A 23,629-nucleotide genomic window follows, 5' to 3' on the forward strand; every position below is an offset into this window, starting at 1 on the left:
TACGACTGAGAAGTAATACACTGATTAATGTCTGCTACTGAAAAGATAGTCTGCAATAGCATCCTCTTTCCTGCTACCCCCAAGCCCCTAAAGAAGAGCTGGATAGTCTTAAGCAGTGAATGCATTAAGTTTTCCTTTCCTTGTCTGAAGAATCAGAACAATTCAATTGAAAGGCAAATATAATCCTACCTATGCTCCATGCTGGGACTGGAGCAGGGTAAATGCCACAGTTAAGTCTGAACATCAGGTTGTAATTGTTAGAGATTAAAACATGCCAGAGAGAACATTCCAGGAAAAGAAGGAGGGTGAGAAGGATGGGTCTCCTGTGTCTTTTTATTAAAGCAAATTAGCATCAGATCTTACAAGGGTATATTCCTGCACAGCAGAACTTAATCAAATGGCATTTAGTGAATGAAGAAAATTATATACTAGATTGATTTTTAATCATCCAGCTAGGAAAAGCAAAGATAAGTGAACATGTATTTATCTGCTGAGCCAAGTGCATACAAGGCAGAAAAGCCACTGAAAATAAGTAAAAGAAAAATAACTGTTCTCTAGGATGCTGCTGTTCCTTGGAATCTAATTCAAATATAATTTGCTGTTAGTTATTTCTGCAAGATGTGAGCACATCAGCCGAGATTCTCATTTTTATGCAGATGAAATAATCTCTGAAACGAAATGTCAGGTCATAAGAGACACAAGAAAAAATGAAGCAATCTTTAAGAGCTGTCAGAGAGGTCGATGGTCCACCCTTCCAAGAACAGAGGAACTATTATTTCATGGTCTTGTCTAATATCTTGTTCTCTCACCGTATTTTTTTTAATGCTTGTTTTCTCAGTGCATCCTAACGTGAGCCAGGGTTGCCAAGGAGGGTGTGCTACATGTTCTGACTACAACGGATGCCTGTCATGTAAGCCCAGGCTCTTTTTCGTTCTGGAGAGGATTGGGATGAAACAGATTGGAGTATGTCTTTCCTCGTGTCCAAGTGGATACTATGGGACACGGTATCCTGACATTAATAAGTGTGCAAGTAAGTGCTGGGAAAGGGGAAGCGCATGGATTTGTTTGCTCTCTCTTGAATGCTGCATCCCATTAGGAGTCAAGTCAACAGAGAAGCAGACAGACAGGCCGAGTCTTTATTTGTTCGGTTCTTTTATAGTACTGCAGTAAATATTAACCTGAGCAATAAGTTAAGGTGAAGGATCACAAAACGGCCTAAAGCTCAGGGATCCCGGCTCCGTGTGAATGACCTGTCTAGGACCCGGGGGATGGTCTCCTCTACACCTCCATGGAAAACAAAGGGCAGTGCCAGCACCAGTCATTCCTCCAGCCACAGGAGGGAGTGACGGCAACTCTGAAGAGCGCTGGTGGAGCGACGCTGAATCTCAGTGGCTGGAGCCATTTAACCCACTGCCCTTACCTGCCTGACCTCTGCATCAAGGAAAGAAGATGGCAGGTGGCATTCTTTGGAAATGCAGTTTGCCCTGGTCTCATTATAGCCAGTCTCACACTCAGTGTAGTCCTCTAAATGCTTGTAGCAGCTGCCCAGGTTTCAGCTGGCCAGGTTTCAGCTTGATCTGGGGGAAGTTACCAATTCATGTGGCCTCTGGGATGGGAGACAGAGAACCCAACTCTGTTCTTTACTGCGTGGGCAACATTTTGACCCCACTATGTATTTTGAACCATAAATGAACTGGAAAAGTTCGCAATGTCCTCCCCACTCCTCTTTTTGTTGTTGAATTCACTGTTTTTAATCCCACAGGTGATATAAAAACATAAGAGCGGCGGCCAAGCAACTCTCCCAGTTTTTACCTGGTAATAAAAGTTATTTAATGAACGGACCCCAGAGTAAAGTCTTACACAGTAACTTGAGACTGTAAAGTATTTGCTCACTTTTTTAGCAGTGTGTGGCCTTGCATATCAGACATGAGCTGTGCCATGCATAAGTTTTTATTTATTATTTCTTTTCAAAACATCTGAGAACTGGGAAATATGCCACTAATGTCAATTTGGGTAGTCATACAGAGAATACATGAAATACTGCAGAACAACTGATTGAATATGAGAGTCATTTAAAAAAACCCAAGAAGATGATGATGCAGAACAGTCTTAAGCAGATTCTAAATTCTGTCATATTTTTATTTCTCCTGGATGGAGGGAGATAGATAGTGTGGAGCTGGCCCAGTACCTGTGCTCTGTGGGGTTAATCTATGCTGTGTCAGTGTAGGGCTGAAGCAGTATGTTGTAATTCTGATGTGCTGTGCTCTGTCTTCTTTTTGCATAGGTCTGCAAGAAGACAAGCAGTGTGAGGTCATTCAGCATCAGGCCATCCTTATTAAATCCTCACTCATGCCAAGGTCACTTGTGACTGGCCTCACTGTGTGCACAGGCCATGAAGAAGATCTAAATAAAATTTTCTTCCTTTGAAGATTGATTAATATTGCTAGAATTGTGTGATTCTGGTATATGTGAGAGACCCCATGGCGTTTCGTGGCAAAGAGCAACAACATTGTTTACTGTTTGCATTTCAGAATGTAAAGCTGACTGTGATACCTGCTTCACCAGAAACTTCTGCACAAAGTGTAAAAGTGGGTTTTACTTATACAGTGGAAAGTGCCTTGAAAAGTGCCCTGATGGGCTGGAAGCCAACAATCACACGATGGAGTGCACTAGCATCGGTAAGTCTGGTCCCCCCATGTCCTGCCTGGTTTTCTCACAGGGGATGGGGGATCTAAGGAGGGCATGAATTGCAAGATCAGTTACACCCCCAGGGAAATGCAACTTAAAATGAAAATGTTCTGCATCACAAGATGTATTCCCCAGCACAACAAACTCAAGGTATTATCCCAAGCCTGCCATTTCACAAGAAGCACAAGCTCGGTTGTGCCTCACAAACACAATCTTGATGCTAAGGGCAATTCTGCCTCAGGAAATATGGCCTGTCTGGTCTGCCCTGAGGTAGAATGACATCCATCTCTTACTTGCTCTGTTACAGTGTTATGCAGCACCACTAAGAGCGAAGGCTCAAAAAACCTGGGCCAGACCCCACATGTACCTGAAAGATTAAAATACTAACTGCTTTGCTTTAGATCCCTTGTGCTACCTGAGCCTTCAAAGCATGTATGCATCAAGATTTTGAAGCTTACCTTTAAAAAGGTGAAGGCTGGAAACTAAAACATTAAGGAAAAAACCCAAAAAAAACCTAACAAAACCCCAAAATGTGCATAATCACCTGACCCAGAAACTGAGGATTAAAATAAAACACCAAATAGCGTAGCACTGTCACTGAAGGAATGAGATTGGCGACACTGGTCCTGTGACTCACTGGCTGCAGAGAAGAGACCTGCTTTTGTATCTCTCCAGCCTCTGACTCACAAGCTCCGATTATTCACGCCGAGGCAATTTTGGAGGTCACCACACCTAATTGTGCTCCATCCCTCTGCCACCCCTCCAGCTGAAAGCAGAACAAGTGATATATTTGCCTCTGGGCTGCTGCAGTGGACACCCCCTGCCATGTGCACGCCGAAGCTGCGGCAAGGTTCAGCTTATTTTAGTACGCCGGCTGTGAATTGTGGTGGCTGAGGGCTGCAAACTGCGGTGGAAGCGGTAACCTCTTCAGCCACCAGCAACCAGGGAGCACTTAGGCGCAGTCTGGCCATGATGGAAATCTCCTCCCCCACAGTATCAGGCACATAGCTCTTGCTGGCATTGCACGTTTTGGAGGGGAAGTAATTCAGGAATGAAAATAATGTACAGTAGTTTGTCATTTTCCTTCTCAAATACATATTAGTTCAGGTGGCAGTGATGGTTTTTATGGTTTTATTTTCAAGCAAAGACTTTAATCTTTGAAAGAAATTCAGGGATGGTTTTTGTTCCTTGATGGCTATTTCCAAGTGCTGTAGACTTAGCTGCTTTAACAATGAGTCAGTCTCAACTAGGAAAAGCCATTTAAAGCTACGGAGGGAAAACAGAACCTTTTTGTGCACGTGAAGGCCAATTATTTTAACAGGAGAGCTCCACTGTAATATGAAAAACAAAATGACCCACATGACAATTCACTGGAGAAAGGCTCAGAGATTGCCTGAGGTCAGTTATATTTTTAGGTTTTGAAAAATTTGGAAGTAAATTCTGGAGCTGGAAAAATGTTGAATTATATATTTCTCCTTATAGAGGGTCTGGAATTCTTTCCTTCTTCAGCAGTAGTTTAATAGTCTTAAGCAGACATGTGAACATTAATTAAATATAAATGTTTACTATCTTTTATCACGAGAAGGATACTGAGGAGATGGCACAAAAGGGTAGTTATCAAGAGCATGCTGTTGAGCTTCCAAGGTTACTCCCATTTTTGTCTACACTGTTTGGACAAGTGTCCAGCAGCACACTTTTTGAGTTCCCAATAGTACAGGATCAGCATTCAGATCACTGTGGTTTATAAACTGTAACCCCCACTTTTTTGAAAAGCTTGCACCCCCCCGACCCAAATTCTCTGTGTTGCCTACTTACAGCTTGTATATGCTACAGATGATGGATCTTTCACTATTTAAGATGAATACCAAGCAATACCAATATCACCAAAGATGCTTGAGTTTTAATGTAATACCTTTTGATATTAATTGGTCCTTTATAACTCTATTGATTTCCAAATTCAGTACCTTTGAGACCAGCTGCAGCAACTTGACCCAGTGACTTCACTCTCCTTTCACAGAGGCATGGTCAAAGTTTAATTCCACTGAAGTTACAATGATTCATACCTCCACAAAACCAAAGCAACCCCAGAACAAGCCCCAGTAACTGATTTTCCTGAGACCAGTTATGTTGTTGTTGACCCACTTCAGGAATGGAATTACAAAACAGCGAGTACAAAATAGTAACTGGCATAATTATTTGACATTATTTTGTGCAGTATATCTTCAGCAGTCCAATTTCTGGCAATTCACTGCTGCAAATCCTGATTAATTCCATTAACTTTTGCCACTTTTTGGCTGATGCAGAATAAAATTAATGTACCATATGCATTGTGTATACAAAAAGATATTGGCCAGGCTCAGCTTGTCCTATGTTTATTGCAGTGCACTGTGAAGCTAGTGAGTGGAGTCCATGGAGCCCTTGCACAAAGAAAGGAAAAACATGTGGTTTCAAAAGAGGAAATGAAGTAAGGGTCAGAGAGATCGTACAGCATCCGTCAGCAAGGGGCAATCCTTGCCCAGCTACAAGCGAGAGCAGAAAATGTATTGTACAAAGAAAGAGATGTCAGAAGGAAGGAAAAGGTACCACGTTATCATCATCATAATATGAGATTGGTATTGTGCTTGTTTAATAACTCACATCTGAATTCCCAGGCCTCGATTGCAGGCTTCACCAAAGCTCCCATTGATGTGGTGTTCTTTGGGCTTGAGAGAACTGTGCCCTTGCCTGGAGTAAATAAAGTCCTAACACTGCTCAAGAAATGCGCTTTGTGTGATCTAGAGAGGACAGGGTGGGCTGGATGGGAAGGGACATTCTCCCTCGGTTCTGCTGAAAGAGCTGCCAAGATGAGGGGTTGCATGTGAAGCTCAGAACAAAAATCTATTGTAAAATATCTCATGGTGGGAGTTGTTGGGTCTCAGGCAGACAAGTTTCGCACTTCAACCATGGGATTCTTCCAAACCAACTCCTAATTCATGCTTCTTTACAGGTAAGACCATAACCCTTGCAATAGCAACACTGTGGCCTCTCTCCCACCCTGTGCTCCTGCTACTAGCTGTGGCTGAACAACGTGGCCTGATTCTGCCATTGCGCTTGGCTCATGGAATCCCAGTATGGGAGAAAGACCACAACACTGTGTGCCAGCCAAGCGAAACTCCACTTGGTTTCACCCAATAAGTAAGATTGCCAGCAGAACCGCTCCTCCTTGCGAGCCAGCCTGTTGGACTTATTCCCCATCATGGCACCTAGTGAATGGTATCCCACGTATTAAGAATGGGAGATGCTTAAGAAGTCTACCAAATCATACTTTATACAAATTCCACACAGTAGAGATTGTTGTTCCATTGTTCCTTTTTCTCTCCTTCTTGCAGAAGGGAAGTTACTTGCTCTGTCCCCAACAGCTCTGTCCTGTGGTTGGCACAGGAGTGTCGATGGAATGTTTCCTTTTCCTCATCCCTTTCCTTTTCCTCTTCCCTTCTTATTTCCCACTTTCAAGGTTTCACCCCTTTTGAGGATGAACATCTGTGAGCCGGGATGAGCTGCTGGTACTAAGCACTAACTTACTGTCTTATTGTTAAATGCTGCAGATTACTTAGAGAAACATTAAAGGGGCTTGGAGCTTGTAATCCTTGTGAAGATTGGCTTGTTCCCTTGGGATATACTTCATGAAAAGGGAAACAACATTAGAAGGAGGATCTTATGAACCAGATAGCTGCAGGTGCCTCCCCCTCACCCAAACCTGGCTAGATCTACTGACTTATGGGAACCTATAGGGTAGATGTCAAATCCTCCTCCTTGCGTCAGGCAGTGCCTTAAAGAGGTAGAGAAGTGTATCTGCCTCAGGGGAGCAGCCAAGGCAAGCTATTTACAGATTCCCTTATGCTTAGAAACTATGTCCAAATTGTTCATGCTTGCCTCTGCTTCTGCACAGCGGCACAACTTGAAACAACCTCTCATTAGCCTGCTGTAATGGGGGGAAGAATCCTTTTCTCTCTGCCAAAGCTAATTTTGCGAGAGCTGAAAATATAGGACTGAATTGTAATTTTGGAACCGTGAAACTTTTTTTTTTTTTGAGGTGATAATGATGTTGTGTATCTGCTTATAGCAATTTGGCAGTCTCTTCAGATTGGACAGGACGTTTTGCTTTGAGAAATGCCTGCTGTTCTTGAGTAGTCAGTACTTCAGAAGAAACTACTCACGTATTTTACTGTCAATTCTTATTTTATGGGATCTGAGCCAAACCATACTTGAAAAATACTGTGCACCACAAGAATTCATTCAGAATCATGAATCTTTTTCATTTCTTTTTTTTTTTTTTTTTTTCTGCCACGTGCATAAAGGTGGGGGTATTTTTCTTCCTTTTGAGCAATTCACATATTATAGCCTGTTTTATACTCAGTAGTCAATTTCTTCAAAACCAATGCAAGCAGATGGAACTTATGTTCCAAATCTACCCATGCCCTTGGAATTTGTATGTATATGTCTGAGAGCCATTTTTGTTTCATATTCTGAAATCCACCACTATATACTTCTCAGTATCCACAAAAGTCTGTCCCATTCACTTTCATACACCTTCACAGGGAGAAGAATGTAAATTTTTTTAAAGAAAAGATAATTCTTAATAAAACTGAGGAAATTCACACATAAAGCATTAGATTAAAATAGCTTTAAGGGTTGGATTATGGTGACAAGCCAGGAATCTGAGAATTATGCTGAAAGTTTTCCTTCTGTTCCTACTGCAATGGGGAAATGAAGCTCTCCAACTCAACTTCCAGGCAAATTATCTTCCCTACTGCCACTGTCCCTTATTACACAGAGAGAAACTTCTGTTCCCCTTTGAACAACAGAATAATTGCACAAGAAACCAAACCAGGCTCTGTTCTTATGGTTAGCTTTGTCCAGCCAATGAGTACAGAAGGAGATAACAACAAAAAAAAAGTTTGGGAAAGGGAAGGGAAAGTAAATATGTTTGTATTTACTGTTAAGAAATATTGAAAATGTTCTTTTGTATTGTATGACTCCCCATTGACACTCAGGCATCAGCTCTGGAGTTTAGCTTTCACGGCATCAGCTTTTGAAGTCTAGCAGCAGACCCAGCAGTTACCAACAGTGCTGCTAATCTTTTCTCCGCAACCATGAACAGAGAGTTAGCTCGGCCAGCCTCTGCCATTTCCATGTTGAATAGATGTCTGTGGCCAAGGGAGTTAGGGCAAAGACCACATGATGATGGGGTATGCTCGTCACAGATGCCTCAACAACTTTGCTCAAGAAGTTGAGGTCAGAGACAGGATGTTAGTCAGTTAAGTCGCTGCTATCGCACAGAAGCAAGGACATGTTTCTGGAACAGCTACGCAAAACAAGATAAAATGGATGAAGAGGGGTTTTTTTTTGTTTCCATCTACTGGTGTGTCATTAAAGCTTGTGAGATCTATTACAACTCTTTTTTTTTCTTCCCCTCACTGGCTATAAATGAAGTTTTACCAGGAGGAGATGCTAGTATTTTCAGAATGAACGCAAACAAATGGGAATAATGAGGATACAAATAGCCCAAGTAGCCCAAAAGGTTCTTTTAACTTATTTTAACACTGACGTAGTTATCCCAGTGTGTTCTGATTCCCATGTGTTTCACATACAGGCTCCTTTTGTAGCACAGTCCCATCCAAACCTCACTGTAATTTATTTCAGTATTCTCTTTTAATCACATGATGGTGAGTTCTTTTTAGTCTGTATGACTATATGATTTTAAGTTCCAGTTTCTTCTTCCTATCTTTTCCTCACACTTTTTATTTTGTTCCCCCAGTGCAGTGCACTATTACTTTTAACATCTACTTGGCTCCTACCTTTCACTGATTGACAGACTTACGTTGAGAGTCACGTGTTTCCTGTAGCTATGTTCATTAATGTCAAATAGATGTACTGGAAAAGCATAGCTTGCAGAGTTCTTCAAACAATGAAAATTATCCATCAATATTATTTCTTTGCCTTAATAAATGTGATCTGGCCAAATGCAAGTCCCTTTGGACTGCTGTCTGCAAATGTATGAGATTGACTTCTACTGGCCAAAAGACAAATATCAGAATTGCATACAGAAGTATTTGTGGGGAAGCAATTGCATGTTTTCATGCACAAGTAATTCTGCCAAGAACATTCACCATATGACTTTATATTGAGTCCCAACTAAACCCCCAGACAGCAGACAGTTTCAAGTGCTTTTAGAGAACATATCCTGATCAGTTCGAAGAGACTAAAAACACTGACCAAAAGACTAAGTGCACGGTTATGTACAAGGAAGACATCTTAGAAAGCTGAGCATTATGCAAGTGAATAGATAGGCTACATTGGTTACACAGTTGCATTGTTGTAAACAAATAAATAATACATTTCAATTGTTGCTCGTTCATAGAATGATTCATTTGCATGCTGGTGGCATTTAGACATTCAAAGGAGTGAACCAATGTTAACTGCATCCAGTTCTGTGCAAAGAGACCAAAGAAAGTTTCTGTTCCTGACAGGCAAAAGTTCAAGCATTAGATGTGAAGACATAGTGAGACCAATGTAGGATAGCATATTTCTTTTTCACTGTGGAGTGTAGGAATTGTCACCTTGTAGAGTATGAAAGCAGGATACTGTTATGAAAGGAAGAGGGGAAATTTTAGTCAAAATTCACAAGACTGCAACCCCGTGGCGGAAAGGTAGCTTGTCTGTTAATGGTTTGTGCTGTAAGGAGAATACAGATATGCTTTTTAGTGATTTTTTTTTTTAGTGTACAGGAAAAATAAGAGAGAAAGCAGTGTCTTTGAGATAAGGAGCTGAATTCTAGATACAGACCGGTAAACAGAAGGGTACCAAGGGAACAGGATTTGGTTTTGAGCAGTTTAATGAGGAAGTGTATCTATTTGGGGGAAATAAAGCAAAATAAATGCTTCTATCCTGCACTGTGTACATGTGAATATAAAAATCCAGGTTTGATTTGAATAGCTTAGAGAACTGAGACTCATCTCTGTTGTTTCTTTGAACTAGTTCCTCCATCCCTTATTGCTATATGTCTGCATAATGCTTCAAACATATTTATCAGGTCATGACTGAAAATTTCTTTAGGTGGCTATTGTGTGAGGAAGGAATCCTGTCAGGCATCCATCAGATTTCCAAAACCACCATTCATTAAAAATCCCAAGCCATTCATTGAGAATTTACTTTAGCTGAAAACAATGTAGCTTAATAATATTAGACAATAAACTAATTTCACTCACTTAACTTAAAACTCACTGAGTTACCCACCCTAATGTACATGCTATCATGCCATATGGATCCATGTAACAGTGAAGCACAGAAGGCTCTGGAGTCTAAATTAAGTTGCCCCTTTAGTATTTCTCACAAAGTTTCTGCAGTTGATCTCCTACTGAGGCGCACTAATTTAGTTAATAGTCAGTTAAGGTGTCCCAGACAAAATAGAGAAAGAAAAAGAGAGTCCCTACTAAAACAAAAGATGCACAAGTTGCATTACATTTTAAAATGTACGTAGAAGTACAGTAGTGAAGGAAGCCTTTAAAAACACCCAGTGGGAGTTTCACCACTTCTCTGTACAGGTTTTGAATTGCAGCACATAAAATCAGGGTTTAATGATCTTCACAACCCATAGAAACTCCTGTGTAGCCACATATGACTTGCACAAGTATGTGCCACATCAATGAATTTATACATGTGGTAATACCCCTTTTTTTTCCAAAAAATTCTGGACTGCCAGACCTCTGTGCATTTTGTTGAGCCGTTATCACACTGGACAATCTGAATTTGACATGGATGCAATTTTCTCAAAGAGGATTTTGCTATCTGAGAATTCAGATAAGGAATGGCATGCTGGAACTCCAGTGAGTCTCCTTAGCCTGATGGGATTCACTGCACTTAAACTGGACAGGTAAAAATTAGTTGTTTTTATCAAAGCAAGAGTCATTTTAATGGTGAGGTTAATACTGCACCTGGGGAGGGGGATCCATGACACTGTAAGTTGGATTCTAAGAAGGGCAAAATAATTTGCCTCCTGAAAGTGCCCGTTTCTTTCCAATGACCGTTAAGGACAGCCTAGGATGAGTAATCTGGACTTCTGTCTGCTAACTTTTAAATTAAAGGGCACATTTTCTCCATCTGCACAGTAATGACTTTGCAACACTAAACCAAGTGCAACTTTGCATCTAAACCAAGGTTAACCCAGGATGACTAAGCAAGATGAGTGTGTTTCAGGAGATCCATGGGTCAGACACTGTAAGACAAAAAATAGAGTAGAAAAATACTCATTCCCAATACTAATTTGGTTTAGTGTTGGCAAAATCAGGGTTGGAACAGCATTTTGCTGTGTTTAGCGATAAACAGCTAGTACCAGCTGTACACCTGCTTATTAAGGTGAACTGATCTTTACAGAGAAAGCTATGAATAGTCTGTACCTACACACTCCACACACCAAAGATAAAAGTCTCTTCCCAGGGGAATGGAGGCTCACATCAGTCCAATAATTCTTCAATGTACTATTTTAAAATAGTTTTTTCTGATTGAAAAACAAAACAAAACAAAACAAAACAAACAAAAAAAAAACAACTGGGGGAAATTTTGGATATTTTTGATACTGTGTATTTTTACTTAATCACATTTAAGTCCTAAGCATTGCTATGTGGGAAAGTGAAATATTCCAATCACAGTTCATCCCAAAAGTCACATCCTCTCCCTCATGTGTAGCTCAGTGGCATTTAAAACAAGAGTGCTGGAGCATGTGAGTCAGGGACACATCACAGTGCACAGTTTGCTCGTATAACTGTGAGAGATGGGGTGTCCTGTGTGAAGGTCACTAGAGTGGTTATGGTTAATGACCTGACTCCATGGCAGGTCACAGGACTTCAGAAGTCTCAAAATGAACACAAAGCTAATTACTGCAACCCTGTGTTTACATACTGCATACGCCAATGGGTCATAACTCTGGCCTTTGTGAGCCTGAGTTACTATAATTGAGGAATCTGTCTTGTGAAGAGTTTGGTTGTTTATTTTCTGTTTGTTGCTGCCAAGAGGACCTCTCATTTCCTTTCCTTGCAGGGGTTTTGACTCTTTAACTTTAACACATTTCCAGCCTTCAAGAGAAAGGCTGTTGAGGCTGGGAATCTGCTAGTTGTAACACGAAGTGAAATGGTGTCCTGGGGATACCTTGAGCAAGGCAGGGCACGGACAGCACAGGGCTGCTCACTGCCTCAGCCCAGCAGACAGCGGTGCGATGGAGAAAAGACATCTGGGTGAGAAGGGTTAAGAGGGTTAAAAATAGGACCAATATGAGTCAGACCAACTTGTAAATACAAAATAGCTAATAGTAGAGGATGTACTGGCTCTAGAATTCAAGGGCTAAAAAGGCTGGAAAAAGGCATTTTTAAACTTATAAAACACCGTTTTCAAAATTTAATCACAGGCAGTTTTGGGAGACTTATTAGGTTACTACCTGCAAAATGAGACCTTAAAATCGGAACTCATTAATAGTAGTAGTGTGTTTTGCTACAAGTATGTTTGTTTGTGTTAGTGTGAACATTAAAGACTCTTCATACCTCCCAGTTCTGACAGACAACCATGCAAGCAAGTAATACATATATGCTGTGTGCCTTTGCCCATACGGTACCATACACGTATGCACACACTTTGTATATCTGTACCATGCCAAGGCTGTATTCTCTGAATAATATGCATCTCAATAACAGCCAGGCTGTAAATGGCTGTGGCTATATACTAACCTGTCGTGCCCTCAAGTATCAAAATTGGTTTTAGCCTCGCAGGGTGCTGGGCTGATGCTGTCTCTGTGCTCCTTGGGAGACGTTCTCCTCTCCTGTTGCCAGCTCTTCTGTTGCCACCTTCCATCTCCTCCCTGTCCTGGGGACGTGGGAGCAGAGGGGCAGGTTGCTCAGCTGCCCTGAGGTCCTCTGGAGCATGCTATAAAAAATGTGCTGGACAAGCTGCTGGTAAACAGCGTCAACCTCATATTAACAGGAAAGGTGTCAAAGCCGAGAAAGAAGCATGTGGTCAATTGCTCCCGTAAGTGGAGTGAATCAGAAAAAAAGCTGATTGCATTCTTCTATTAAAATGTGAAGGATGCAAGAGCTGTTCTCCTCAGATCACTAAACCAAATAAGGGATAAAAATCAGCTCTTTTTCCCTTTCTGATCTTCCCTTCTGGTGCCTCCTTGTGCTCCAGAATTGGCTGGCTGACTATCTTTTAGATGCCTGAGCTCTCTAGGAAAAATAGGAGGGAATACAAACCTCTCACAAACCACTCTTCCTCTCCCTTCCAAAGTGCTCATCAGGTATTCACTCAGAACCTAATTTCCAGCACCTGGCTGAAATCTTTTCTCTTAAATAAAAATGTTTGGAATTGAGAGGAGCAGCTCCAACTTTAGAAGGTGAAATCTGCAGCTATGTCTATACTGCTAAAGAAATGCAGGCAAAGGTCCGCTCCTCGGCCACAAGGCCACGGGCCACCTTCTGGCCTGCATTTAAACTAGCTGGGTCTATTCCCTCCATAGCAGATTTGACCAGGGAAGAGGGATGGCTGTTGCTGGTCAAACAGAGTCCTAAAACAAACTATGTGTTATGCTGTGCAGACATGCAGGGGTCTGCCTGGTCTCTGTACTTTACTCATCCATGGCACCTTCAGTGACTTCACATTGTTGAGTTTCAGGGAGAGGCAAATAGGAAACTATGGCTCCTCACTCAGCACCAGGCAGAGATCATGTGTGAAAGTATTGTTCTCTGTTACCCCACTTCACTTCCTTGCTCTGCTTGCACATCCTCATGTACCCATCCTTCTCTCCACACTGGTCTTTCTACCACTTCTCACAGTCGATGCTTCCAAAGTCCTTGCCCTACCTTCTAGTGCTTCAAGGAGCTCTTTCTGAAGAAGGGACACATTTGTCACATTTGGAAGAGGATATGAGCCTCTTCCAGGCTGTGTGTCACAGCAAGGCATCGTGACAACTTCCTTCTTTTGACTCTTCAGAAGACCACAGCAAGCTGTTTTCTCACCTTTGGGATATATTACCACAAAGTAAAGACAAAGGAAAATGGCTGCTGACAGCAGGGCTCACCTGGCCCTCGCTACCTGGAGATCTAAACCCCTCACTATTTCAGCCTTTGTGTCCTGGAAAGAAGAAAAAATGCAAGAGAGATGTTTGCTAGCACATCTATCAGATTTAGTCCAAGAATGCAAAATATTTAGGGTATGTGAGCTACAGAGTAAATCAGGCAGTGGATGTTTCAGGTCTAATGGTGACACAAGCAGCACTGTTTAATCAGCTAAATCCTGGGCTGTGGAACACTTCCATGTATAGCAATGCTGCTATAACTCTGCCAGTTGTGGACAGCAATGGCACTCGTTCATTACTGTGTTACAGCTGCCCTTCTTTTAAGGGGCCTGATCCAAGACCCACTGAAATCCCATTGACTTCAGAGTACTTTGAATCTAGCTGTAAAGCAGGGATTTTCAGCATTCCTTTGTAACAAAGTGAAAAAGGAGCACTTTTTGGCTGCTGCTTCTCCTCATCTTACTGGATATTTGCCTGTTCTTCCCACCCAGGCAGTTTTGTTTGCTTTTCTCCACCCAGGTCTCTGCATCTCCAGTCTCATCGTCTCTTCTCAGCTCATTCTCCCTGCCAGCTCTGACACCTGATGTAGCCTTTGGTCTGCTTAGGCTGCCACCTCCCAGCTCTCTTCCAAATAACTTCATAACTTTTGTAAAAGAAAACACTCACTGCCATAATGTTCCTTTATAAAGGTTCAAAGGAGCTTCAGAGTGTTCCCAATGAGATGATAACATTCAATGTTATTATCAGAGATCATAAAGATCAGGAGAGGTTGTGGGAATCTCCATCATGGAAGATTTTTAAGGTTAGACAAACATCCATCAGAGACAGTCTAAGTATAGCAGTTCAGCTTCATAGCCTAGTAAGGGACTAGACAGGGCTTTGATAAGCATTTCTAAAATTTCTACAGAATTTCCAGATTTTTTTTCTTGCCTGTTGCCTTCTGTAACACTTCCACAGAGAGACAGCATACTGCACATTTACAGAGCACAAATCCAAGTGTCTCTGTCGACTGACCTCAATATAAGGCCTCCTGCTGTCTTTACCAAGCTCAGACTTTTATCTGGGCCTGAGTCAAAGCACTGAAATCAGCTTTCCTTTCATTTTGTACAGTTTAGTCATTTGCGTTGCTGAGATATCTGTTCATATTCCTCTTTGCATTCGTCAGCTTTGAATCATTGTTATAGGAAGAGTATAGGGCTGATTTTCTTACAGAAATTTCAGTGAACTTGGTACACTAATTCACCAGAGATATAAGCTAGCACCTCTCTGTCAATAAAGCTATGCATATTTTAAGAGCAGATGAAGCAGATGTGGTCTGTGAGGGTAAAACTGCTGTATGATTAAGCCTGAAAAATAAAGAGCTAATTGTAAGGACTGATGCAAACAAGTATTATTTATCAGTTATTTTCATGGAAGCAATTTTGCAGTGGCAAGAAATTAAAGGGGAGAAAAAAAAATAATTTATCATTTAAAGATGCTGTGGCCCCTCAAAATTCAGAAGAATTTCCTAAATTTTCTATTTTTTGTTCCATGAAACCCAAAATGGTAGCAAAAGAATTAACTAGCGCTTAATGAGTGAAAGATGTACAGGTGATATTAAGGCTAGAATTTAACACTTAACTGTTGGGATTTTTCTGTTGTTTTTTAGTTTACAAGCAAAATATCCCACTAATGAAATTTCTCAATTCTAAACTAATCCTCCCTAATATCTATGGCAAACAGTAGCCCCAGTATAAAGATTTACAGCTACAGTTATGTCTCTGCTTTGTTCTTAAGCATGTATTTACTTCTGCTCATTTGCTTTCTGAAATTCTCTCTCTCATTTGTCATCTGAAGAACTCCATTTCAAAGGAAAACAGGCTTCAGACATGAAACACAGCTACATTCCTGAAACATGAGATGAACAACCTTTAATTCACGCAACCTTTCATTTACAGTAATGTTTAATGGATGGGCCAGTTTCATTATGGACAAGGGCTCTCCCTGTCATTAGCCTGCAGAAAGGTCTAAAACTCCTAAGCATTTAAAGGAACGCTATTTCAGGCTCTGTATTCCCTCCTTCCCTCCCTCCCCCGCTCCCCATCACCCCTTCTGACTGCCCTTGTTCTAAATGCATAATCTAAATGCTGCACTCCGCAAATTGCACTTATTGTTGGCTTCAAGCTTCGAAGGACCCTTCTGAACACTTTTTATACAAAGCCTAACAAGGTCAAAGTTGGAAAAATCTCAGCTGGTGGACTTGGATCCCATGAGCTAGTGGCCATTTATAATTAATATTAATAAATGGCAGACGACAGATGTTTATTGCTTAAGTAGAAATGTGCATTGCTAAAACAGAAGGATTTAGTTTAAACCCAGAGAAACTGACTTTATTTCTTGTACGTATGTGGGTGGTGGGAGAGAATGCCAGTGGGTGATCCAGCCCTTGCTGCAATTAAGCATGAGCAAGGAAACGATACTCTGTAAAGAAGGATCCTGAGCTCTCTATTTGATTCAAGAATGACGTATTTCAGTTAATGTCATTCAAGACATTAACTGAAATAAGGAGGACTCTCTGTCTGCTTCAGTGGATCTGATTTGCAGCAGTAGTGGGTTTTATCTATAGATTCTGAGGCACTTAGTAAAATTAAGGAACTCCCAGCTCCATTTTACAGTTGTGGAACCTGAGGAAGTTATATGAAGACTGTTTTATAAAGAAAGAAAAGGTTCATCAATAAGATGAAGGAACACATTCCCAGCCATAGTATTTTTTATGTTGCTAGATTTTTTTTGCCAGCAGTCTTAAATCAGACTATGATGGATAAATCTCGTAGGTTGAAATATGACATAATGGAAGATGCAATATGGAGATGGAAGAGTCTCTGTGAATCTCTCTGAATACTACAGGCTTAAGGTTGATGGAACCTCTGTTTTCTAACTGAAAGCAACTCACTCTTTCAGAGCACTTAAATGAACTTCCTGAACATAGATACATCTCGAGTAACATTTTCAAAAGTACATCAACAATTTTAAGTAACTTCTTTGAGTTTCTGGTTGAGGTTGGAGTAAGGGTCTATTTACTCTGGATTCTTTGGACAAAGCATCCTTCTCCATTTAGTATGTTACTACAGTATGTGTGAACTAACTGTTTGCTGTTTTCTTGCCCCTGAGATTTCTACATTTCTGTATGATAGTCTGTAAAGTGTTTCTGAGCATGTCATCCTGGACCCTTGAAAAATATTGCTGGTTTTAGTGGCTACAGGGTTGGTCTCAGATGTTGTAAAGGAGTGCCTAAGGAGTTGCTAACAAAAGCAGGTGTCACTCAAATCTGTAGAAATACCGAGTAGTTTCACCTTTTGACTAATGTAAAAGTTCTTGGAGGAGGCAGGAAACTGATTAGTTACTCAGTTTTAAAGAGAAGCATGAACATATTAGCTGACTTGTGTACAGTGGGCTTCTTCATCTGGAGGCAAGAGGCAGCTGGAAAGAGAGACTGCTGGTTCCCACAGTCTCAGTTTTCAGAGGCTAGAGAAGGTCCTGAATTCTTGCAATACATCATAGTACAAAAGTTTCAGGTTCCCTAGAACCTTTTTGTAGCCCTACAATTCAGCTGCTGTAATAAGCCCTGCCACATGGAGTGCGCACACCCCACAAGGCACACCTGGAAGTATAAAGCCTGAGATTGTCACCAATTTACCAGCACTGCTGTAGCATTCTTAAGACACCAGTCAGGCACCAAGCGGAAAAATGAAACATACCTACAGCAGGTTCTACTGAACTGCCATTGTATACTGCTGGTGGGAACTGTGCTAGACAGGACGCAAGGCAGATCTTTTGGTGGGGTGGCTAAGGAGTTACAGACTTTCCTTAGTACTTGGTAGTGCCCTCCATCATGAGAGGCTGCTTTCTGATCTCAGTGGGGGCTGCAACTCCTCTAATCTCTGGGCCATGCGACCCCATTTGTATCCAATCTAAATGGCATAGTGGTCAGTTTATAAAGTATACTAAGTGAAGTGGACTCCAGTGATGCACTGTCACATGGCATACTCATTCTTCACATTCCACTTCAAGCTACTCATAAAGCCGGCTGCTCACTTCAGTGTGCAAAGCCTATGTTACTACAAACAGCTCTAAATGCACAGTTCATTCCCAGAGGGTTAAAAAGAATAAACTTATCACATTCTTGGGGGGAAAAAAAAAAAGACAAGACATGGACAAATTCTATCTGTGATTCATTTTAAATTGAAGACTTACGGGCAGTGTTAAAATATTTGCATTCAAATTTTTTCATGCATGTCCTCCATGACCCCGGCTTAGAAATCTTTTTTTAATATTTTATAGGGCTGCATTTTCCAAAGGGATGGAAAATACCAGATTATCAAAGTCATCACATTTCCCAGAAACTAGCTGATTTCAATGAACTCCTAGTGGAAAGCAGGCAAGTTTTGAAACAACTTTGCCTTTGTGTTAGGTTTCTGACTAGTATCCTGCCAGGTTGTCCACTGGGTTGGTCTTTGGCAACCCACCTGGCAGGCTGAGACTCAAGAGCCTGAAAACCTGAGATCATTTTGATAGCATCTTGGTCACCCAAGCTCCCCAAGCTTCCTAGGGCTAAGTTCTGACTCACTTTGGCATAAAAATTTCCTGAGCCTTTTTCAGAGGCAGCCCGAGAGTCTCGGGGATTCCCATCTGCTTCTCCACAAGTTGCTCTCTACCTGATGAACTGCCAGGTACCCTCACAGTAGGTGAAAAAAAATCTTCAGAAACATGGAGATGGCCAAAGTGAAATATCACATCACCTTTTTTAAAAGGGGACCATTGGAGTCCCTGATCTGTGTGAAATTTAGAAACCTGACCTGTCATTTTAATCAGCATGTAAAAGCATTTGGAAATACTGGCACTATCTAAAGAGGGGTGGATCAATGCTTTGGCCAGCTCAAATAGTACACACACATTGGAGACATGAAACAGAAAGAAACAGTCATTTTTCAACACCTTGTTTTAAAAAGTATCCTTGAAAGCAAATTCTCCCTTCATTTACACCAGAGCCCAACCCTGGTGACCTCCATCTGTTTGAGCAAGTACAACAGAGGGCAGAATTGGGCCTCTGGTGAATTTAAGTAATAGCGCCCTGGCTCTGGGCTGATGGTTTTGCTGAGTGGATCCGTCAGGGGCTGCCGTCTCCCTGCACGTTAGCTGCTGCCGACCAGCCGGTTCATCCATCAGGCTGGCCTGGGTTACCTGTGGGGTATGCTGGGGCTCCCGCCCACCTGTCAGCACGGGTGTCACCTCAGGCAGGAACGCAAACAAACTGCGCTTAGGGCGGAGGGGACAAGTGAACCGTACAGAGCAGGGCCAGAGGTGTATCCTGTTGACTCCTCATCTTCATTTACCTTCCTGGCACATTGGGAAACTTAAAGACATGTAAGGAGGGGACTCCAGAGGAGTGTATAGCTGCACCTATACCAGAAAATGAATTGATGGAAGGTGGCCAGGTGCCCTGGCCCTGGCATCTAGTACCAGGCCAGGGCCTTGCCCAAGCGTTAGATTCAGCACTCACAAATCCTCTCCAAGATCCGTACTAAGTCATCGGTATAGCCCAGCTCCAAGTCATGGTTGCTTAGGGAAAAAAAAAAACATTCTTATGGATGCATCTGAACATCAGGATTGCATAAGTGTCTTCTGAATTGGCAGGTTACATTAATGCAGTCGGTTTAAGTAAAGCCAAGGAAAACGTCTTTTCTTGTTTATCCCTCCCTTCAGAGCACTCAGAGTACAAATTTGAGTACTAAAGAAACAAGTTTCTTTGGGTGTTTTCTCCTTTTTACTATTGTGCTAGAAGAGTTCAAATGTCTGCTGAGGCACTAGCATCTGTCTCTTATCATGTATAACTTTTCTTGATTATTTCTAGAGAGGCAGACTAAACATGCAGCTCTGACATAATGCAGCATCACATTTTTATTTCTGGTTTGCTCAAAAGGCTACACCAGCTGAACTAAGTCTCTGAAAAGGACTATATTTATGACCTCAATCCAGGCTAATGGAAGGGCTTCGGTTATTGGTGCCTAAAAGGAAAACAACTATTATAGATTTCTGCCAATATCCTGACGCTCTAACAACGGGGTAAGGGGGTTTGGTACCGATCACTACTATGACCCATCTTTGTATTGGCATCTGATTCTGTTAGCCTTAAAAGAGGCTTATAAGGTGGATTTGGACACTCATCCACCTTTTTGCCACTTTTAGGCAAGATGTAAAAATCAAATCCCATTCAGAAGCCACTGTTAAAAATCTCAAAGCAAGCTCAGAGAGAAAATGCCACTTTCCTAAATACCAACATGGTGTATGTCACTTCCCATCCTAAGCAATGAAGAGTGGTTTTCTGCACTGCTAAATAGCCATTACTTTACTGTCTTTGGAAGCTGTGTTCCCAGTTTATAAGCTGTGGGTTCTTATAAGATGAAAACTGTTATGTAATTATAAAATTGCTGTTAGCACAACATTAGTCCTGATTAAAACAAGACTGCTAACAAATTCCCTTAGTCCCAACAGACAAGGGCAAAGGAAATAAATCCCCACAGGCTCTGGTTTGAAGAGACAGCAGTAAATTTCTCCACAAAACAGCGAACAGAACTCATTGTAGAAATCCTCTTCCTCTGGCTGCTTCTCTGACTGGAGGATATTCTTGTATTTTCAGGCACAGGCAATGGCACAGGAAAAGCAGATTCAACCCATTTCTACTGCAAAGAGGTCATCACAAGACAGTTAGGCCAGGGACTTTCCATAAGCCTTGCTTATGAGCTCATGAGTGTAGCAGTGTCATTTCCCAAGCAGCCCACAGAATAAATGATCCCTTCCTACTTCCCATACACCTAATGGGATACAACTTGTTCTTTATCTGCTACGGCAGCAAAGCCTGACATCTCCTGTTTTGGCATAGCTGATATGCTCAGCCTCCTCTTTCCTGTTTTTGCAAAGGGCTGTTGCACAGGCCTGATCTATTCCTGTATTTAGACCCAACATTTTCGTTCCTCCTAACGTGCCTGCTTTGGCACTGTACTCTTCTTGTAAGCACAGGCTAACACACACAACATAAATACGAACATTTGAGTGAATGCAATCTAGCTGTCCAGATCCTATTTCCAGAGGCAAATGAAGCTCAGGGATCCTAAATCTCATAGAAAGACTTCTGTAGGTCTCAGGCTCCAACATCACCTAGAGCCTACATCTTGAGAAATATTTCCATTTTCAAGATGAGATAGGGCACATAAGTACAAGTTAGCCACTAAGTCCCCTAATGTGGTTGCTCAACCGTGTCAGTATCATCTGAGGTATTTTGAGTTATCTAAGATCACGACATAGGACTATGGATATGACACATGCCTTAACACCTGTATCTATCTGGACTGGTAGGTGGAAGACAGGTAGGCTGTCCTCATGCATCTCAACAGCAGGAGAACCTATGCTTGGCCAAATTAATTGCTCCTTGAATGCCTTTGGACCTTAGCACCTTTAAAATTTTTATCCATATTCACTTCAGCAGTTGATGCATCTTAAAGAATAAGTAAGGCCAGGAAATGCATTGAGCCATGTAGCACCTAGGTAATTCTGAAGTTGTTGACCCTCACCACTCTGGTCACCTGAAAAACTTAGTGATTATAAAATAGGGCCACTATAACTAGGAAGACAATGATTGCTGCTAAGAAAGTTATGCTCTTTAAACTTCATAAAGACATACCAGATGAATCAGCTGCTAGTGGCTCGTGAATGAAAGGAGCATGTCCTCTGCATCAGTGGGCAGTTGGGGGTTTGAATGCCTGTTATCTTGGCAAGTAGCGTGAGTACTTGCTACAGCCTTTGTTTCAGAAAAAAAAAAAAAAAAAAGTTACTTTTCTTGAAAATGAGAGTGATCTACTCATTTACATAATATGACACAACTGTATTATAGATGTAAAGCTGTAGTAAGTGGTTTTAGAGCCTGGGGCATGCTCTTCTTATTGGTAACCTCCCTCAGCACATGTTATGCTGTTCTTGTCCAGGTCACGTCATGAGGAAAGAGTGACGGACTTTTAGTCTAAGAGGACTAAAAAGTCTCTGAGAAGGGTGTGGATAGGTGGAAAGAAGGGTGACACAGAGTGGTGGCACTTAGCCCCTAAATTTTGTCCCTGTACCTTGTGGGGTACAGACATATTGGGACACTAGTACTGGAGCACCGGTGCTGACACTGCTCCAGTAGCCAGGAAAGTGCAGAGAGGTCAGCCGAGGCTGTGAGGGGTGCAGAAGAACACTGTGGCATGTTACAGCTGTGGCTTGTGGTCTTTTATTATAGCTCTTTGGCTCATCACAGTGTAGTGGGGAGGATTTTGTGGTCCGTGGTGACACGCACAGTAGAAGCGCCGGGGCCCTTCCAGATAGGGGCCGATTATGTCGGTGCCTGCAACTCCAACGGGCTCAGTTCAGTGACTCTTCTTGACCCTTCTGCTCTCTCAGGGTAAATTTGTTCATGGGAGTGATGTCTCCAGAAGAAATACAATCATCCCAAATGCCTGACGCCAGATTTTCATTCCTCAGGGGTTTCCATGGGACCTACCCAGTGACAGCCCCCCCACCAAAGCGAAGCAGTTTGCACAATAGGATTTTATGCCTTCCTATGGTGGTTTGGGGTTTCAGTGCCCATGGAAGGGAGAAGGGAACAAATGTACTGTTCTGAGCTCCCTGTAGCAAATACAGCTGAATATAATAGGGTGGGACTAAGTGACAATGCCTAAAGTAGATGAAATTGTAACCTGTGGTAGTTAATCCACATCAGCCATGATTTTTTCAGTAACTCGCTCTCTCTCACATGCTCTTAAGTACCAACTTCTCCCAAGTTGTGACGAACCCTTCCTCCCTTTACTTCATAAAATATGGTGATAGGTCTAGTGGAAGCACCACATCTGATGTGATAATCCAAAGACTTGTCTGAAATACTCTGGTTTGCATACTTAAATATACATTCAGACATGGATTGCATAAATGGCAGACGCGGGGATTTCTTTGACCATGGGCTATAAATTAGATTAACAAGAACTCAGCACCTTTAAACTGATCTGACATGTAATTATATTGTTGTCTGAATTAATTTCGTGTCTGTGTTTAATCTGAACTACTGAACTTCTAAAAATTATAGCACGTCTGTAGATTTTCTTCAATATACAAGGTTACTATTATTAGAAGTAGTAAAATACCCCCTACCTACAAGAAAATTCACTGGGCAGTGCCTACAGACTAATTCTCCTGGTACAGTTTGCTGTGTGAAAGTTTTGGTTCTGGAACAAAAGCTATCTTAATGCCAAATAATTACTTCACAGGACTATTAGAAGCTCATGAATCAACATCTTCATGACCGTAATATTCTCTTGGAAAATATTTGACTATCTCCTACTTAAAAACTCAAGCTCTTTATTTATTTATTTTTAATTTTGAAAGGTTTTATTGAACCCATAAGAAGACATAAACTTTAGCAGCATTAGTCATCACCGTAAGAGAATTCTATAGCCCATCAGGAAACAATAATATTCCCGTGTTGTGGCACAACACACCGCCTTTTTTTAAATCCTCTTCCTGGCATCCTAAAAAAAAAAGAAAAAAAAAAAAAAAAAAAAGAGTTCACCTTGTACGCAACATTAAAGCACAGACAGAAGATATAACAGCAGACAAAACGCGGAGGAAGGGAACTGGACAGGAAACACTCGTTGCTAACTCCTGAAAAAATAACTGGAGGGTAGAGAGAACGGACCCTCCCCGCACGCGGAGCCCTGCGCTTCACCCCGGGCTCGCGGGAGCGGGAGGGGAGCGAGAAGGGAGCGGGGCAGGGGGGCATCG

The 23,629-nt window shown here is 41.7% G+C and overlaps 1 protein-coding gene across 1 annotated transcript in view; it reads left to right on the top strand.

The window, feature by feature from the left end:
- Window positions 1-271: 271 nt before the first annotated feature.
- The window catches only part of RSPO3 (R-spondin 3), a 27,667-nt gene continuing 4,309 nt past the window's right edge, over window positions 272-23,629 (top strand). Inside the window, exons 1-4 of the mRNA XM_026844532.1 lie at window positions 272-305; window positions 839-1,030; window positions 2,532-2,678; window positions 5,070-5,267. Of these exons, the coding sequence (XP_026700333.1) occupies window positions 272-305; window positions 839-1,030; window positions 2,532-2,678; window positions 5,070-5,267 (571 nt within the window). The remainder of the gene's footprint in view (window positions 306-838; window positions 1,031-2,531; window positions 2,679-5,069; window positions 5,268-23,629) is intronic.

This window comes from Athene cunicularia, assembly GCF_003259725.1.
Source record: "Athene cunicularia isolate RWA chromosome 3 unlocalized genomic scaffold, athCun1 chr3_part1, whole genome shotgun sequence".
NCBI classification, from domain to species: Eukaryota; Metazoa; Chordata; class Aves; order Strigiformes; family Strigidae; genus Athene; species Athene cunicularia.